General features: G+C 39.1%; 2 protein-coding genes across 6 annotated transcripts in view; both read right to left on the minus strand.

The window, feature by feature from the left end:
- Positions 1 to 846: 846 nt before the first annotated feature.
- On the minus strand, positions 847 to 1,732 carry LOC113050056 (nanos homolog 1-like). Its single transcript, XM_026212762.1, has one exon. It carries the CDS (start codon positions 1,524 to 1,526, stop codon positions 1,101 to 1,103), a length of 426 nt encoding a protein of 141 aa, XP_026068547.1. The 5' UTR covers positions 1,527 to 1,732; the 3' UTR covers positions 847 to 1,100.
- A 1,242-nt stretch (positions 1,733 to 2,974) lies between these two features.
- Positions 2,975 to 15,528, minus strand: part of LOC113049730 (ABR activator of RhoGEF and GTPase) — a 176,853-nt gene continuing 164,299 nt past the window's right edge. For all 5 annotated transcript variants that reach the window (XM_026212330.1, XM_026212331.1, XM_026212332.1 and 2 more), the window contains 7 exons: positions 9,431 to 9,490; positions 9,237 to 9,346; positions 8,801 to 8,940; positions 8,027 to 8,161; positions 7,801 to 7,906; positions 6,710 to 6,860; positions 2,975 to 4,473 (listed from right to left, as the gene is read on the minus strand). In XM_026212330.1, coding sequence (XP_026068115.1) covers positions 4,384 to 4,473; positions 6,710 to 6,860; positions 7,801 to 7,906; positions 8,027 to 8,161; positions 8,801 to 8,940; positions 9,237 to 9,346; positions 9,431 to 9,490 — 792 coding nt within the window. In that variant the 3' untranslated portion in view covers positions 2,975 to 4,383. The remainder of the gene's footprint in view (positions 4,474 to 6,709; positions 6,861 to 7,800; positions 7,907 to 8,026; positions 8,162 to 8,800; positions 8,941 to 9,236; positions 9,347 to 9,430; positions 9,491 to 15,528) is intronic.

Raw genomic sequence — 15,528 nt, forward strand, 5'->3', positions numbered from 1 at the left:
CACACACACAGAGAGAGAGAGGCATAAGTTTAGATATCAGATATCTTTGCATAAGAATCACTGTTTATCTTTATTTGACATATCTTTAAATGCGGAGTTAATTATAAAGTAAAGATAATTTATGTTGAGAAACTGTTTATAGTTGACATTTTATAGTCTAGTAAAGGGTCTGTAAACTAACGTCAGCAGAAAAACAACCACCACCACATCGTATCAATCAAAGTCACTTGGATACGATTCGACAGCAGCTTCTAAAAGCATCAACTGTCCCGGTATCTGCTGAATATATAAATATGTCTCGTTCAACGACACACAAACACTGACCGTGTTTATGTTTCCCGCACCGGCGTGCGCTCTTCTTCTTCACTAGTTTGAAAGGAGCAAAACACACCGTTGGTTTATAGCACCACCTACAGTTCTTAGTGGAAGCAGCATGGCCAAAATATTCTTAGAAATAATAATAATCCTTCAGAGTAAAAATTCCTTCTTTAGTATCAGTTTAACTTTCAAAATATTTTAGCGTGTTATTAAAATCAGAGAAGTCAATTACCTGAAAAAGTTTTCCTTAACTTGTTAAATTGACAGATGGGTTTAAGAGACAATTCTTTTCTTAAACTGATGCACAGATTGTAAAGAAACCTTCGTTTACATCAGATGTTAAACCAAGATTGTGTAAGGCCTTGGGTGTAAACAGAGGGATTTTGAATTGGATGCGAAACTGGACCGGGAGCCAGAGGAGCTGTTGGAGGACAGGAGTGACGTGTTGAGGGGAGGGGGTTCGAGTTATGACGCGAGCAGCAGAGTTCTGGACCAGTTGAAGATTATGGAGAGATTTTTGAGGGAGGCAAAAGAGGAGAGAATTACAATAATCCAGACCGGATTATTATTATATTATACGACTGTCAACTGCCAAATCAAATCAACAACGAGGAACGGATTCAAACCTGTTTTTGATGCACTAGAAAAATATTTTTATTTTAAAATTAACCACAAAAGCACGTTTCAACCGTTAATAATGTAAACATCCTTTTGAACACATTTTCACAACAGACTTCGAACACAGACGCACGGTGTAGGTGTCGTTGACGGAGTCCACTGATTCACGGGTCGCCGGTCTCCGGTGTGTTCCTCCGCGGACAGTAGTGGCGGGTGTGCGCCCGGTCTCCGGTGGCGGAGCAGAACGGACACACGTAGCTCCTCAGGATCGGGCAGAGGATCCGTCCGTCTCGGGCTTTCAGTCTGTGAGTCATGTACACCACCGGTGTCTCTCCGTTTTGTCGGCAGAATCCGCAGGAGTCCCGAGGGGTCCGCAGGTCTCGGCTGGAGGAGGTGGAAGTGCTGGAGACGCTGCTGCTGGATCCGGTTCTCACGAAACCCTCATCTGCGGCGTGTGCTCGATCGCGCTGCTCCAGCAGCTGCGACAGGGTCCCACGGAGGTCCATGTAGTCCCGCCACATCAGGAAACATCCGTCAGCTGCGGGGATGCTCTTCTCTCGCTCGGTCATAGAGGGGGATGACTGCATCATGTCTGGTTTGAAGCAGGTGTGTGTCACCCATCTTCACCCCGACCTATTTATAGTAGACTCCAGACAGGAATGTGGTCTGTCTGGGGCGATGAACCCCTGACCCACGCGTGACCGAGGTCATCGCAAGGTCACTGAGGCAGACACGTGCCAGACTGAGAGCACGTGAGCGCTGCTGTCTGTCTGGCTGGCTCGTTTAAACATTGTAACATTTTCAGCTAGCACATGCCAACTTTTGCTGTTAGAAATAAGTTGCCAGAACCTACCAGTAACCAGCCTCACAAAATATAAGCAAAGTATAAAACAAAACAACCCTTAAAAAAATAAAGTTTAATCTGTTGTGCTATTTGTATACATCTTTTAAACTAAAAAGCGTTATACTTTAAAATATAGGGTGAATTCAGGAAAACTGCCTTTCCCAGATGCTTTTCTTTCTTCTCCCCCCCCCCCCCATTCATTTAATGCAAGATATACATTTTGAGATCATATACTCATAAAAAAGATAATGTGTATCCTATTTAGAAATTATAAAACATACACACACTGTATACACACATACACATATGTATTGTTTATTAACACTTTATAATCAAACAACAAACAAACATATTCAACAACATATAGCCTGTATTAGAACATGTAAGTGTGGTATTATTGTGTTCACTTGTTACCCCATACCTCAAACAAAATATGATGATTATTGTAATTTTTGTTTAATGGACTGACAAACATGATTCTAATTTAAGAGGGTTTAGATGTTTGAAAGCAGCATACAAAACCACTGCTACAGGAAAAACACATTTGTTTAAGTGAACTACATAGACTGTATAAAAACAGGTGAACTATTGATTTAATAACCCTTTTTAGATACATACAACTTCCCCATGTGACAACTAGCCCCTGCGTGTTTAATGCAAAACGTTCAAGTGCTACCTTTTTGATAACTATTTAAACTAATGAAATCCTTTTTACTAAAATTACACCAACACCAAATGTGGTTACTGAGCATTTAATGAGATCCTGTTTCATGAATTTGCTCTCATCTGTGGGGTCAATCTCTGTCATTGAATGATGGGATCTGACTCGCTCCTTTAATTCATCCCAAAGCTGTGCAGTCGGGTTCAGGTCCAGGTTTTGTGCAGGCCGGTCCAGATCTTTCAGTAAATCGTTTGTGCTTGGACCTCACACAGAAGCATAATCATGCTGAAAAAGTTCAGAAATAACTGTCATAAAGCTGTGTATGTAATGTAGCATTGCTTGAGCTTTTTGCCATATAGTACCTGGCTTTGTACATGCTTTTCATATGTCATGCTATATCCGTTTTTACACCTATGCATAGATTACTGTGCCTTTTTCTTCTATCCAACAGTTCACACCGTTAAAGCCACCCCACAGAAGCATATTTAAGATATTTGATTTCAAGCAGACCTTTAAAATAAAACGAAAACTTGCTGTGCTCAATGTACTTTTTATTTATTTTACTAAAAACGGGGAAAAAAAGGTCACATCAACATTTACCCTTGTTAATACAGAATACTCAATATCTTTCAAACAGAAATAAAATACACCAGTTTTTAACTTCCTTTTATATTAAAATATCAAATGGTCTGCAATCTAACAGTGCTTATGAAGTACGTCACTGGCTTTATAGAAGAAAGGTTTCATTTTTCCCTCTGCTCTGCCAGTGATCTTCAGCAGTGGAATAAAAATAATAACAATAATAATAATCATTAAATAAAATCAAAATACAGAGAAGAAAATGAACCTTTGTGTTATCCTGCCACTTTTTATCTGACAAGCTGAACATGCAAAAGAGGGCGAATAGCACAGATCTTTCTACAGAATAAACGGAAGTATCACCAGACACTTCAACTTGCAAAGATGACAGGAGATGATTTTTCTCCAAATCAAGACATAGTTTTGTGTTTTTCCGAGTATATTCTCACTACATTGCATATCACGACTTGTCCCAAAAGCTGGCATATTTAACAGTTAGTTTCTCTCTTCAACAGTATAATCAACTCTATACTGACAGGAAGTTGAAACAAATAAAAAAATGAAGAAGGACTCCACAGAGTCTCAAAGTGTACTCAACTGTACAAGCACAATTAACAGTATATATTCATAATAAATAGGGTGATTTTTGGCCTGGATGTACTTGGACAAGGAAGGTCTGGGATTTCAATGTTTTGCCCAGAAGGAAACACTCGCAGCATGAGATATGTATTTTGAACGATTGCATTTGCTCTTTCTCTCTCTCACACACACACACACACACACACACACACACATACACACACACACACACACACAATGACAGCTCACTGTCCTCGTTATCACATGCACAGAAGCTTTTGAAACTAAACAATACAAACAAATAATATTTCTAAAACATGTAAATGCTGATGTTTACTGGAACGTCTCTCCAGGAATAGAGCGATTGCAGTTGATTTCCAGCTCCGGGATCACTGAACTGGGCTTTAGAGGAGACGCCACAACTGATGCAGACATCCCAGCATGCATCTGCAACTCAGACCAACCAGCATCCCAAGACACGAACCTTCAGACGGGATGGTAAACGAGGTGCTTGACGTAGTAGGACATGTGTCCTGCCAAACACAAACACAAGTGTGATAAGGTGATGCTGGTCCTGATCCTGGGCTGGCTCTGATGGTCCTCCTCTCGCTGCAGCTCTTCTCCGCGCTGGATCGAAGCGTAAGCTCCCTTTACACATGAACATGACTGGAGACAACAAACACAGGGGGAGAGCGGCCACAGTCTTTCACTGTCCCCCCGCTGGACCGTTGACTTTGTACACAAAAAAGACAATATTTGAGAGCAAGGGAGTCTGTTGTTGGGGTTAGACGTCAGTTGAGAAATAGAGTGTGTTCTTCTTCAGCTCAGCGAAGGATATGGGTGGATGCTGCAGGTAGTACAGCAATACCTGAACCTGTGAAGACAGAGGAGCAGGGATCTGTCAGCATTATTCACCCACACCACTCCTACACGAATAACACTGTGAGTTTATTCTGAACAAAAAAAGAAAAAGGAAACTACTACTTTTCAGCACAGACCATTCCAGATCTATGTTAGAAGTTCAGAATTAAAGCCCGTTCACACTAAGAATGAAATCTATAAAGATAACTACTTAAGCGTCCACACCAGCGGATGATATCTTCTGTTTATAAGCACACACTCATCTGTCGCTTAACATTCTCGAGCTCATTTTGGTGTCATAGTTTTTATCGTTCATCAGCTGGAAAAAAATCATTCTGACAATGTCAATTTGGCTTCTCTGGGCCCTTATCGTTCTAGCTGTGGTGTGGTCTCTGCTGTTTTTTAATACTGAGAACACTTTTAAAAGTAGAACTTCTTTATCTTTATAGTTATAGTCTTTGGTGCAAACAGGCCTTTAGTAATGACTGAACAATCAGGAATGAGCAGAACACTGTGTCCTAACCAGAGGTCACATTATTTATTACTGTATAATAACAACAACAATAATAATAATAATAATAACAAAAGTTACAGTATTTACACTTTTATCCAGAATAGCTTGTGTGTGTGTGTGTGTGTTTGAGTTTGTATATCTTTTACACACACACACAAACAAACTCAAGTCTCAATCAAAGATTGTCTTCTTTCAAAATATACCATAATTATGGCCAAAGGGTTGCCTGTCTAATTAATATTCATGAGCCTCTCTTCTGATTGGCCTGTGGTTTTCTGAGTGACGCACGGCCAGGCCAACCTCAGGTAACTAGAGTCAGCTGACGTCACAGTGCTAGCTGGAGGCAGCAAAACAAAGTGAAACTGGAGGCGGCCCACTCAAACCAGCACAGATTCATTTACGTAAAGAGCTTAAAATATCATCTTGTTGTTATGTTGGGTGCCAGAATCAACGTAATACAGCCTCAAATGAGAGATTTGATTGCAAATCTGCTGTCACTGCCAGACAAACCAACTGATGACAGCTGTGGTTAAACGTGATAAAACGAGCAGACTGGACAGAAATGATGGTTTGCAATGCACACTTATTGAAAACGTTCAAAAGTATTGTGTTTTGTTGTTATGGACGAGTCTACAGATTTCTTGCCATATGTTTCGTACATGTCAAAATGTCTGTGCATGTGTGTAAAACAACAAACTGACGATTTATATATAATAACTTTTAACTGTATATACAATGTTGTGATTTATTGTGGCTGAAACAATGTAGCTGTAAAAATAGTTGCCTTCTGAAACTCAAATGTATATACATCTTCATCATGACGTGCTAGATGAGTTTGTCTGTACTATGCACGTTTGATGTGATCCACCTTATAGTAACAATCCTGTCAGTTCGTCCATCCTTTGAGTGAGAGTGTAACGTTACAGGCTGGCTGATCTGGTTTTGTGGTTAAAGTTAACCTTTTCGACATGTTTCAGTGCTGTTGTTTCTCAATGATCAGCAATGGCACGGACGGGATGTTGACAAAAGTAGAGAGGGACGGTGGGCGGTGCTCAGGGTGGTGTCTGCAGGAGGTGACAGTGTAGTTATGATGACAACTTTTTACAGAAGTCACAACGGTCCGTGAAAAATCACAGCTACTTTAAGCAGGCTGTGCGCATTTTACTGTGGACAGACTGTTTTGAAATTTATATGGTAGTTAAATAGCCCCTAGACCTCAGTTATCTTGAAAAAAGCCAGGAAATTTCAACTTTGACAATATGGGACCTTATTGGCTTTTTTGGCATCTGATCACAAATGTCGCCAAATTTTGGAGCGCTTAGATTAGCAATCAAGATCCTGGCAGATCGCTCACAGTCCAGTCCTCACAGATGAAGAAAAAAAGTGCATAGGAATCTATAGATGGAATGAAATTTTAATTTGACAACAAGTTTCCGATTCTGGAATCGGAATCGATTTTCAATTCTCAACTCTAATGCTGACAACATGAGCGCATAAATACACGAGTGAACTGAAGATGCCCAGGACTTGCTCTCACCTGAGGTCAGTGTTATATGATAGCATGGAAATCAAGACAATGGAATAATCACAGAGCACATCAGCATCACAATCAGCGCTGATGTGCATCTTCAAACTGTCAAACACACCAAAACACAGGCCATGATGGTGATCTATGATATATCCATGCTGGGAAAGACTCCAGGAGTGAGCAGTGAGTGTGTAAGCCACGACTGACCTGTGCCATGACATCATGTGACCAGATGTCAGAGGCCAGCGTGATGTGGGCCTTATTGATCTCTGACTCCGACGGTCTCAGCAGAGTGGGGCCAAACACTGTGGCCAAATTATGCAGAGACATCTTATTGACCGGCTCCTTCTCTGCCACCCTGAAATGAGAGGAAACAAACACCAATACAGAACTGAATCACATCTTAGAAACAATCATCAAGTTGAACATTTTATTAGAATGTGTGTGATGTATAGAGCTGGCCAGCAGGTGTCAACAGTGAGCAGTGCTGTTATCTCAATCCAGCATGTGCTGTGTCTGTGATGTGTCTGTGCTGTGTCTGTGATGTGTTAATGGGCAGCAGTTAGAGTTGGCAATAAGGCCTCCAGAGAGATTATTTTTGACACTGTTTATAAACCCAAGGCCTTGCTGGCTAATTACAGACAATTCAGAGAGATTTGTGTGATTCGCCACAGCAGTTTCACACGGACTAAAATAAAACAGAACCGTGGGTATTTCATGATGTTCTTGTGAAGCTGCCGTCTTCACTGTCAACAACAAGTAAGTCCTGTCATCACTTCATTTTAATATAGTTAAAAATGTAATTTATTCCCGGAAAAAATCTGGAATTAATCAGCAGCCATTACTTCAGTCTTTAGTGTCACATGATCCTTCAGTAATCATTCTGTTATAATGACTTGTTGTTCAAGAATCATTTAAAGGTAGAAAGAAAAAAATTCAGCTTTGTCACCACAAGAATTACACATTTTAAATTTCAAACATATGTAATGGATTACTTGTTTTAAAACATTAAGATATTTCACAAAATTGCTGTTTTGCTGTATTGTTAATCAAATAGACATCAATGTCCCCACAAGGATAGTAAGACCCAAAATGTTTGATCTTGCTGGGACATTGTTTGATCCCCATTAAGAGAACATTCTAATAATAAAGAAATCATACAAAAAGATGTTTTTTGAAAATGTTTTCTGTAAGGGTTGTGTTTAGGGGTAGGAGATAGAATACAAAATTATAAGTCATTATGTACATAAAACATGGAAACCCAACATGTGTGTGTGTGTGTGTGTGTGTGTGTTTACCTCTTCAGGTGTTCCAGTAGGGTGAGGAATGTGATGAGATTTGGGTCTGGTAGTGACCGCAGCAGATGCATCATGCAGTTTTCTTTTGCTGCAGGATCTGAGAGAGCTGTGATAAAGAGTTTGACAAAGAGGAGTGTTATTACACCTCCATCACCTTAATTCTAAATGACTCTGCTACTAATCACACGGTGATGCAGTTTTAAGTGTGAAAGGTGAAAGGTCATACCAATGCCCTCCATGAAGGCCGGGTACAGCCGGTCTGTGAGAAGGGGTTCTGGCAGCTCCCTGAAATACAATTTCAGTGTCCCTGCTATGGCATTAATGTCCATATCACTCAGCATCATCAGGATATCTTTGGTATCTGAGAAAGAGAGAGAGAGCGAAAGAGTAAATGATTTGCCAACAAAACAAATACTCTTGCAAGCAGAGTAATAAGCTTCCGGCACGACATATGACATAACAGTGAGCAACACTTGAAGGTACAGCTCTGGAGAGTCCCTACAGACTCTGTGTGAGTGTGTTTATTGAGTCAGCTGACAGCTGGAAGGGCTCAGACCTCTGCATGGCCTTTCCCACAGCACTGCTGCTGCTTTTAGACTCAAGCCACAGGCCTCCACTGACCACACATAACCAGACACTGATGGGAAATCAAAGCAAAACACTGTATAAGATGTAGTACGTATAACTGAATGGAGGAAAATCTCACTACTGTGTGCAAACTGCCACCTCGCAAATTGGCTTCCCAGCCAATCTGACCACAAGGTATCACAAAATAAAAATAAAGACTCATTTTGCACTTTTGCATTTAAACTGCATGCATATTTATTTATTAGACACATTGATATTCAGTCTGAGTTAAACCTCTTTTTTGGCTCATTTTTTCATTTGTTTTTCTCTTTATTTATTGATATATCACAATTATATATTTATTTATCTATTATATAATATGCACGCGGTGTATAGTAGTTGGATGAGTGTATGAAGTGTAAGAGTCTCTTACTGGCGTCAAACGCAGCTTTGAGGGCCTGGATGTCCGTGGCCACTCCAGAGATCCTGTAAATCCCCACTTCATCAATCCCTCTCTTCTCCACCTCCTCAATGCACTGCCGCACAATGTAAGGCACCTTGGAGCGTTCGCGCCTGAGGAACAACAACAGGCAAAGTTCATGTACTGTACGTGAGAATCTGTGCAGCTGTGACAGTGCCATAGTGTTTTTGCAGTATATTTTGAGTGTTTAAAGTCATGGTGAAACTGACATAACAATCGATTTTTTTGTCCTAATTGTAACATCCACTTCCTTTTAATTTAATATAGGCTATACTTTACAAGGTCAAAAAAAGAAGAAGAAACAAATGCATGGATGAATCATTCACAATAGGTTCAATAATTTGCATTCAGAAAACATGTCAACTTTAAGGCTTGAGATTTCACTCACTTTGTCACCACACTGATTTTGACCCCAAACACGCCGCTCTGTTTCTTAGATGGCGTCCGCTTCAAGCTTAAGTCCCGACTGGTAAACTTCATGGAAAACTCCACCTTAATCTGAAAAATAACCATAAATGAGATATGTGTATAGGGCAATAATACACAAAGTATTAATATGTTTGATGGGAAATAAATTAGTACCCCATTCATTTCTATGACATCCATATGCCAGTTTTTGGACTGCACAGTCTGTGGGTCCAGCTGTGAAGAGACAGAGAGAAATGAGTGTGAGAATGACTTCATCTTTAGCACAGAACATTATGATGCAATTATTGCTGCTCAGTACAATGCAAACACTATGGCCTCAGAAAATATTGTTTTAGGTCAAAGGTTAGTGCTGAGAGACCACAGCAGACCAAGAGTGCTGGGTTATTATTAAATTAAGAAAAATATTTCAACAATGAATAGCAATAAATTGCCTCCAGAATGAAAAAGGCCTGAGGCTCAGAACAGCCACAGTTTTGAGTATTTCAGTACAGTATCAGTATGCATGAGGGTGTTTCAGGTTTCTGATGCAATATTTTGAGCTATATATCAGTAAACACCTGCGTTGTATGTTAAATTTCAAATGTATTTATTGATATAGCTCTTTTTACAACACACATTGTTTCAAAGCAGCTTAAAAATCATTATGCTAAAGGTTCAGTATTTCTTAATGCCTTATAGTTGCATTTAGGAGATTAGAGCTGGGTGATTATAATAAAGTTTACATTTTTGATGATACAAGCAATCAAGCAGTTGTGATTTGCTATATAGTATGCGTTTCTACATGCCAACTCTTTATGTGAACATTTTAAACCTACAACAGCAGCTTACTTCTATTTCCTCTCCCATACCCTCCCCTCTTTTTTTGTTTTTTTTTTTTTTTAATAAAGATGACTAAAAATCATTTTGCTATTCTATCTAAAAATCCCCAGACAGTCCTTTCTATAAAAAAACCCTGAGAAACTCACAGTGGATTTCTTCCCTTGTTATTACATATCTAGACTGTGAAGTGAACTGTATTAGACTGCTGCATGAGAGCAGGAGTCCAGCATAGATGAATCAAACCTGAATGAAGCACAGCACTATAAACACAACATGAATCAAAGTGAGAATCACTACTTTCCATGAGCTGGATGTGACAGTGACAAAACGGTTATATTCAGAGATCAGGCCATTTAAAGTGTTTAGGATTACCCATAACTCGTAAGAACTCATGCACGCTATGATATTTAGGTACATTCGGGCTACTGTCCTGTGAACATATACGGAAAAGCACTTGCGACAAAATCTGTGCTGTTTCCATTAACACACAACTCTCTAAGGAGAGCAGACTTAGTTACACTCTCTCTCACATACACACCAGTTTCCCATGCTACATGCCACAGACAAGATGGATGATGGGAAGGGCCATATAGGAAGAGCTCTCCCCACTCTTAAACTAATCTGTCAATCAAAGCCAAAGGTAAGAGACACAATAATAATCAATCTGAGCGTCTGGACCACATCTGAATCCAGTTACTGATCAGCGTTAGAAATCAACTAGATATGCTGTGCTGTTCCACATTAAGACTCAATCCAAAGTAATTCCTGTGCATGTGCATTTAATTAAACTTCACTGACAATCAGCATGAAGTTGGCTTATGCATGAGGGAACACAAACAGCACACCTGCTGACAAATCTGCCATAAAATTAAGATTTACAGGAAAACATGCATAGGCTGAGCAGCTTTTGTCTGACAAAGTCCGTCAAGCACATAAAACTGCATTAGCTTGTATAGCTAAAATCAATTCTCTCAATAAAATTAGTGTGCAGTCATCATTACTGATGTTGTTTATACACATATTAGGGCTATAATGAGATTATTATTGGATATTTATGGAATGCTGCAGCCGTGTTATTATACCACGGCTAAAACAATACGACATGTTTACACCAATCAAATTAAGAGGTTAATAAATGGATATTTTGAGATCAGCAGTGAGGACACAAGCGGGTCTGGTGTTTACTGTGGTTAATCCAAATCAAGTTGATATTTTCTGATATTTTAAGAGATGCATTGAATGTATTGACCTTGACACAGACATGAGGGTCTGATGCAGGGGTCTCAATGATATCTTCTACGCATGTCAAAACACATGTAGCTGTCAATGAAAATAACAGTATTTATCACTCCAAACATTACTGACAATCATAATCTTCTGCAGTGTGAACGTAGCCTTACAGATCCCTAATGTCTATGCTACACATGCCCTTACTTGAGCCCTTCTCTAACCTTCTGGTGCTTCTTACTTCATTCAAAATTTATGGAATCAAACGAGTCCATGATATGTCTAGAAAATCCTTTAATACAGCTAAACGGCTTACCCTTACAAAGACTCGCCTTGTAGACACCTCATCTGTCCAAGTGCTTTTCTCCAAACTCTTAGTAAATGTCCTGAGGGATTTCACTTCACATTTTCCTCTGGGAAATCTCAAAGTTTGGGATAAAAGAGCTAAAAACGAACGTCTGTGAGATTATTTTAACAGCGTACTCAAATGATCCCCAATAAGCCAGACTGGATGATCATGTTAAGGTGGGGTGAAGGTCAGAGAAGAAACTTATTCTCATCACTCTCAGCACTGGCCAACCGTCTTCAAGACAGCAGTCAATAGTACTGTATCTTCAATGTCCTCGCTGAACCGCTCAGGGATTGCACAACCGAAACAAAGACTGAAGCTGTCTTTGAAATGTTTTGAATGAAGAGCATTCGTGCATGTGTCCTGATCCAAATGCTTTGAAAAGGTGCGAATGAGATTCTGAGGAGCTCTGGTCAATGATAACCTCAAATAATCCCTATAATGAGGGCCACATTGTGATTCGTCTTGAAAATGGGATCAATCCCAAACATATACTGTGAGAAAAAAGGAAAACACTAACTATAGTAAATATCCAGAAATCATATAATCAAGATGAATATAAAAACATCATAATACCATACACTGTGAAAAAAAAGCTTTACCATAGTACATGCCCACAAAAATTATGTTGTTATCGAGGCTGTTTTGCTATACTATAATTAAAAAAATGCACCATTGGTGAGTTTAATAATATTCTTTTTTATAAAAATGTAAAAATTCTTATTCCAACCTCAAAACTTTAAATGGTTGTGTATTAATATACAACAAGGTCAGAAAAAAAGAGTGACTTCAAGCTCATAACAATTTCTTTGTCCCAGCAGTGTAGATTCAGTAAGAGTGCAGAAGTATTCTTGTATCTGTCAGCAAGGGCAGAATTATCCAGGCACTGAAGAACCAACATTGGAACCAAATGTCATGAAAAAGTCATAACAAAATTCATTTTTCATACAGTATAACGTCCAGTGTGCTGTCAGATGTATGAATGAATGGAGGCAGTTTTGTGTGACTGCTGTAGCTCTGTGCTCATCCTCCTTACATAAAGAGCCTTGGTATTGTATAATAAAGCTTAATGCATGGCTGAAGATGTAATGTGACTCATGTTGTGAGCAAACAAGCACGAATACAGCAAAACACAACTTGTATTATTTATGCCGCTTTGTTTATACTGTATGAACCCACAAGGAGCAATGCAGGCTAAAGCACTTAAATAAACATGACAAACAGCTTTGTTCAACAAGATATCAGTAAAATATCAAGCCCTGTTTCATAATTTTCCTGATCACCTTATTTTTCATGACTATATGGCACGCTACAGCCAGACACCCAGCATTACCCTTCACACATCTCTCTGTAGCATGTGGCCAGTAGTTCCAGCTCACACTCTTGAGAAATCTTGGCATTTGTAGGAAAATGCGTGTTTGCTCAGTGTGTGGTGTGCATGGGAAAAAGGCGTAATTTCTGTGGTATCCAGAGGTTAGTGTGGAGGTCAAACTGATGTTTGCTGTAGTGTTCTGATGCATTGTGCTGATGTCACAGGCTCGGCCTGCCGGGCTGGACTGGGCCGCTTCCAGTAAATTGAATCACACAGGAAATTCCAATAATCAGCTGATTCATAAACATGGTCAACAATCCCCTCCTCACATCTTTTACTATCATCGTACATATTTTTGTAAAACATATTAAGAGCTCTTCCATAAAAGGTATGTAAAAACACTAGTTGTGACCGTCCTTGTGATGGAAGTACTACCACAGTACTGAATATTTATCATTTATAGTTCATATACTTAGGTAAAAAGCATTTCTTTAAACTTTCTTTGAACCAAAAAGTGCCATTTACATTAATATCAAAGTCCGATGTATTACTAAAGTACATTAATTTTTATAAGGGAGGTTTCTTTAAAGAAAACAATAGCATAATTATAAAACATGGTCCAAACAAGTGTCCAAAAATATGACCAAAGGGTTTTTACTTGCGTGACTGCTAAAAAAATCATTTAAAATAGAAGTAACTACAGAAAATATAACAACAACAACCCCATGAGTCAAGAAATCCAGCTATTGTAAATACCTTGAAAGTTATGAAGCATAAGATATATTTTTAACAGACCATTGGATGCTAATGACTCTGTTGCTAATAAATGCAAGCCAGTTAGCCTAACAGAGGACAGTGTCATAAATCAAGCTTAAACATCTGCTAAAAGAGAACCATGAATAATACAATTCCTCATGGACCCATTTGGTCCAATTGGACAAATTATCATGAAACAAAGCATGAAAGAATTACTGAATCAGACGCAAACAGTACAAAAGCATAACCTGTATATTTAACACAGTACAATCATGTACACTGGACACTGGACAAAGAAAGTCAAATGGAAACATCCAGAGCCATGCTACATATCAAAGTACCATGGTATTGCCACAGCGCTTAACTGTATAAAGAAGAAATCCAAACAGGACAACAGCTGTTGTGTCCAGTAACGAACCTCACCATCACCCTCCTCCACTTCATTAGTCCAATAAGCAAGAGTGTGTGGGGGTTCAGTAGCCCCTCACAGGGGTCTGGTGCCCTCACACTTGCAGCAGAAGATTTATGCATGTGATAAAAGCATCCATTAGCATAAAGCTGGCATTTAAAGGCCTTTAAAGAGGAGCAGGGTTCATCAGTTGTTCAGTCATTAGCATGCTATAACCTGGAGCACTATAGGCTAGAGAGAAGATAGTTACAGCCGAGGATGGGTTCATCTCTGGGGACATATTCCTCTTCTGCATAATACATCTCTTTCACACAGACCCTCCCTCCTTCTGTTCTTTCATTCCTTTGAATGGAGGAACAATTTCTGCTTCACCAAAAGGGGCACTATAGGGAGCATTAGTGTGAGCAGTCTTCTTAACAAACAGTTTTCTCTTTCAGGTCAACTACAGCCAACAATTTACTTAATACAGCATAATAGCATAGGCTCTTTGAGTATTGAGGTTTATTATAAAGATAGTTCAACTTAAAATTAAAGGAGTGTCATTTACCCATCATTTACCCCCATGCTGTTCCAGAACTGTATGACTGTTTCTCTTCTGTGGAATATGTAAGATTTCAATGAAAATCTAATTCTGTACAGTATGTACAAAGGAATTACATTTCCAATGTATTCCAATGCATTTGATCTTGCATAAAAAGCAGTGATTCTCAACTGGTTTTGGTTCAGGACTAAGATTTTACATTGGAATTAACATTAAAGAAGTTCATTTCCAGAATGAAAATTCCCTGATAATTTATTCACCCCCATGTCATCCAAACGAACCACAAATGCTCGTCTTGCACTAGCTCTGTAATACACATGTGGGAATTCACACATTACGTAATCACGTTGGAAAAGACACGTTTGGCTAGTTCTTCGTTCACATTTCGTTCTCCAACATCAAAATCATCCAACACCATTGTCAACCTTTTTTTGTAAAGGGTGTTTCACTTTCTTTTCACGTTCGCTTTGTAAACACTGAGTCGGTTCTTCCGCCTATGACATGCATGCATGTTCACGTAATGCATTCGAGCTAGTGCAAAACGAGCATCTGTGGTTAAAAAAGTATATCAATTTTTTTTTTTTTTTTTTTTTTTTGAAAATGACTGATCATTTCACTAGATCACCCTAATTCCTCGGCTGGTATAATGTAGAGACCTTTGAAGCTGCATTGAAACTGCAGCGAAACTTCAACATGGACAAAAATCCTAGAATGTGAAGTGAAGAAAGACATGAACTTCTTGGATGACTTGGGGGGAGTAAATTGTCAGGATTTTTCTAATCTGGAAGTGAACTTCTTCTTTAAGTGGTGATCCAAAACAGTATCAAAATTGTGTACA

Source organism: Carassius auratus, chromosome 30, assembly GCF_003368295.1.
Source record: "Carassius auratus strain Wakin chromosome 30, ASM336829v1, whole genome shotgun sequence".
Classification (NCBI taxonomy): Eukaryota; Metazoa; Chordata; class Actinopteri; order Cypriniformes; family Cyprinidae; genus Carassius; species Carassius auratus.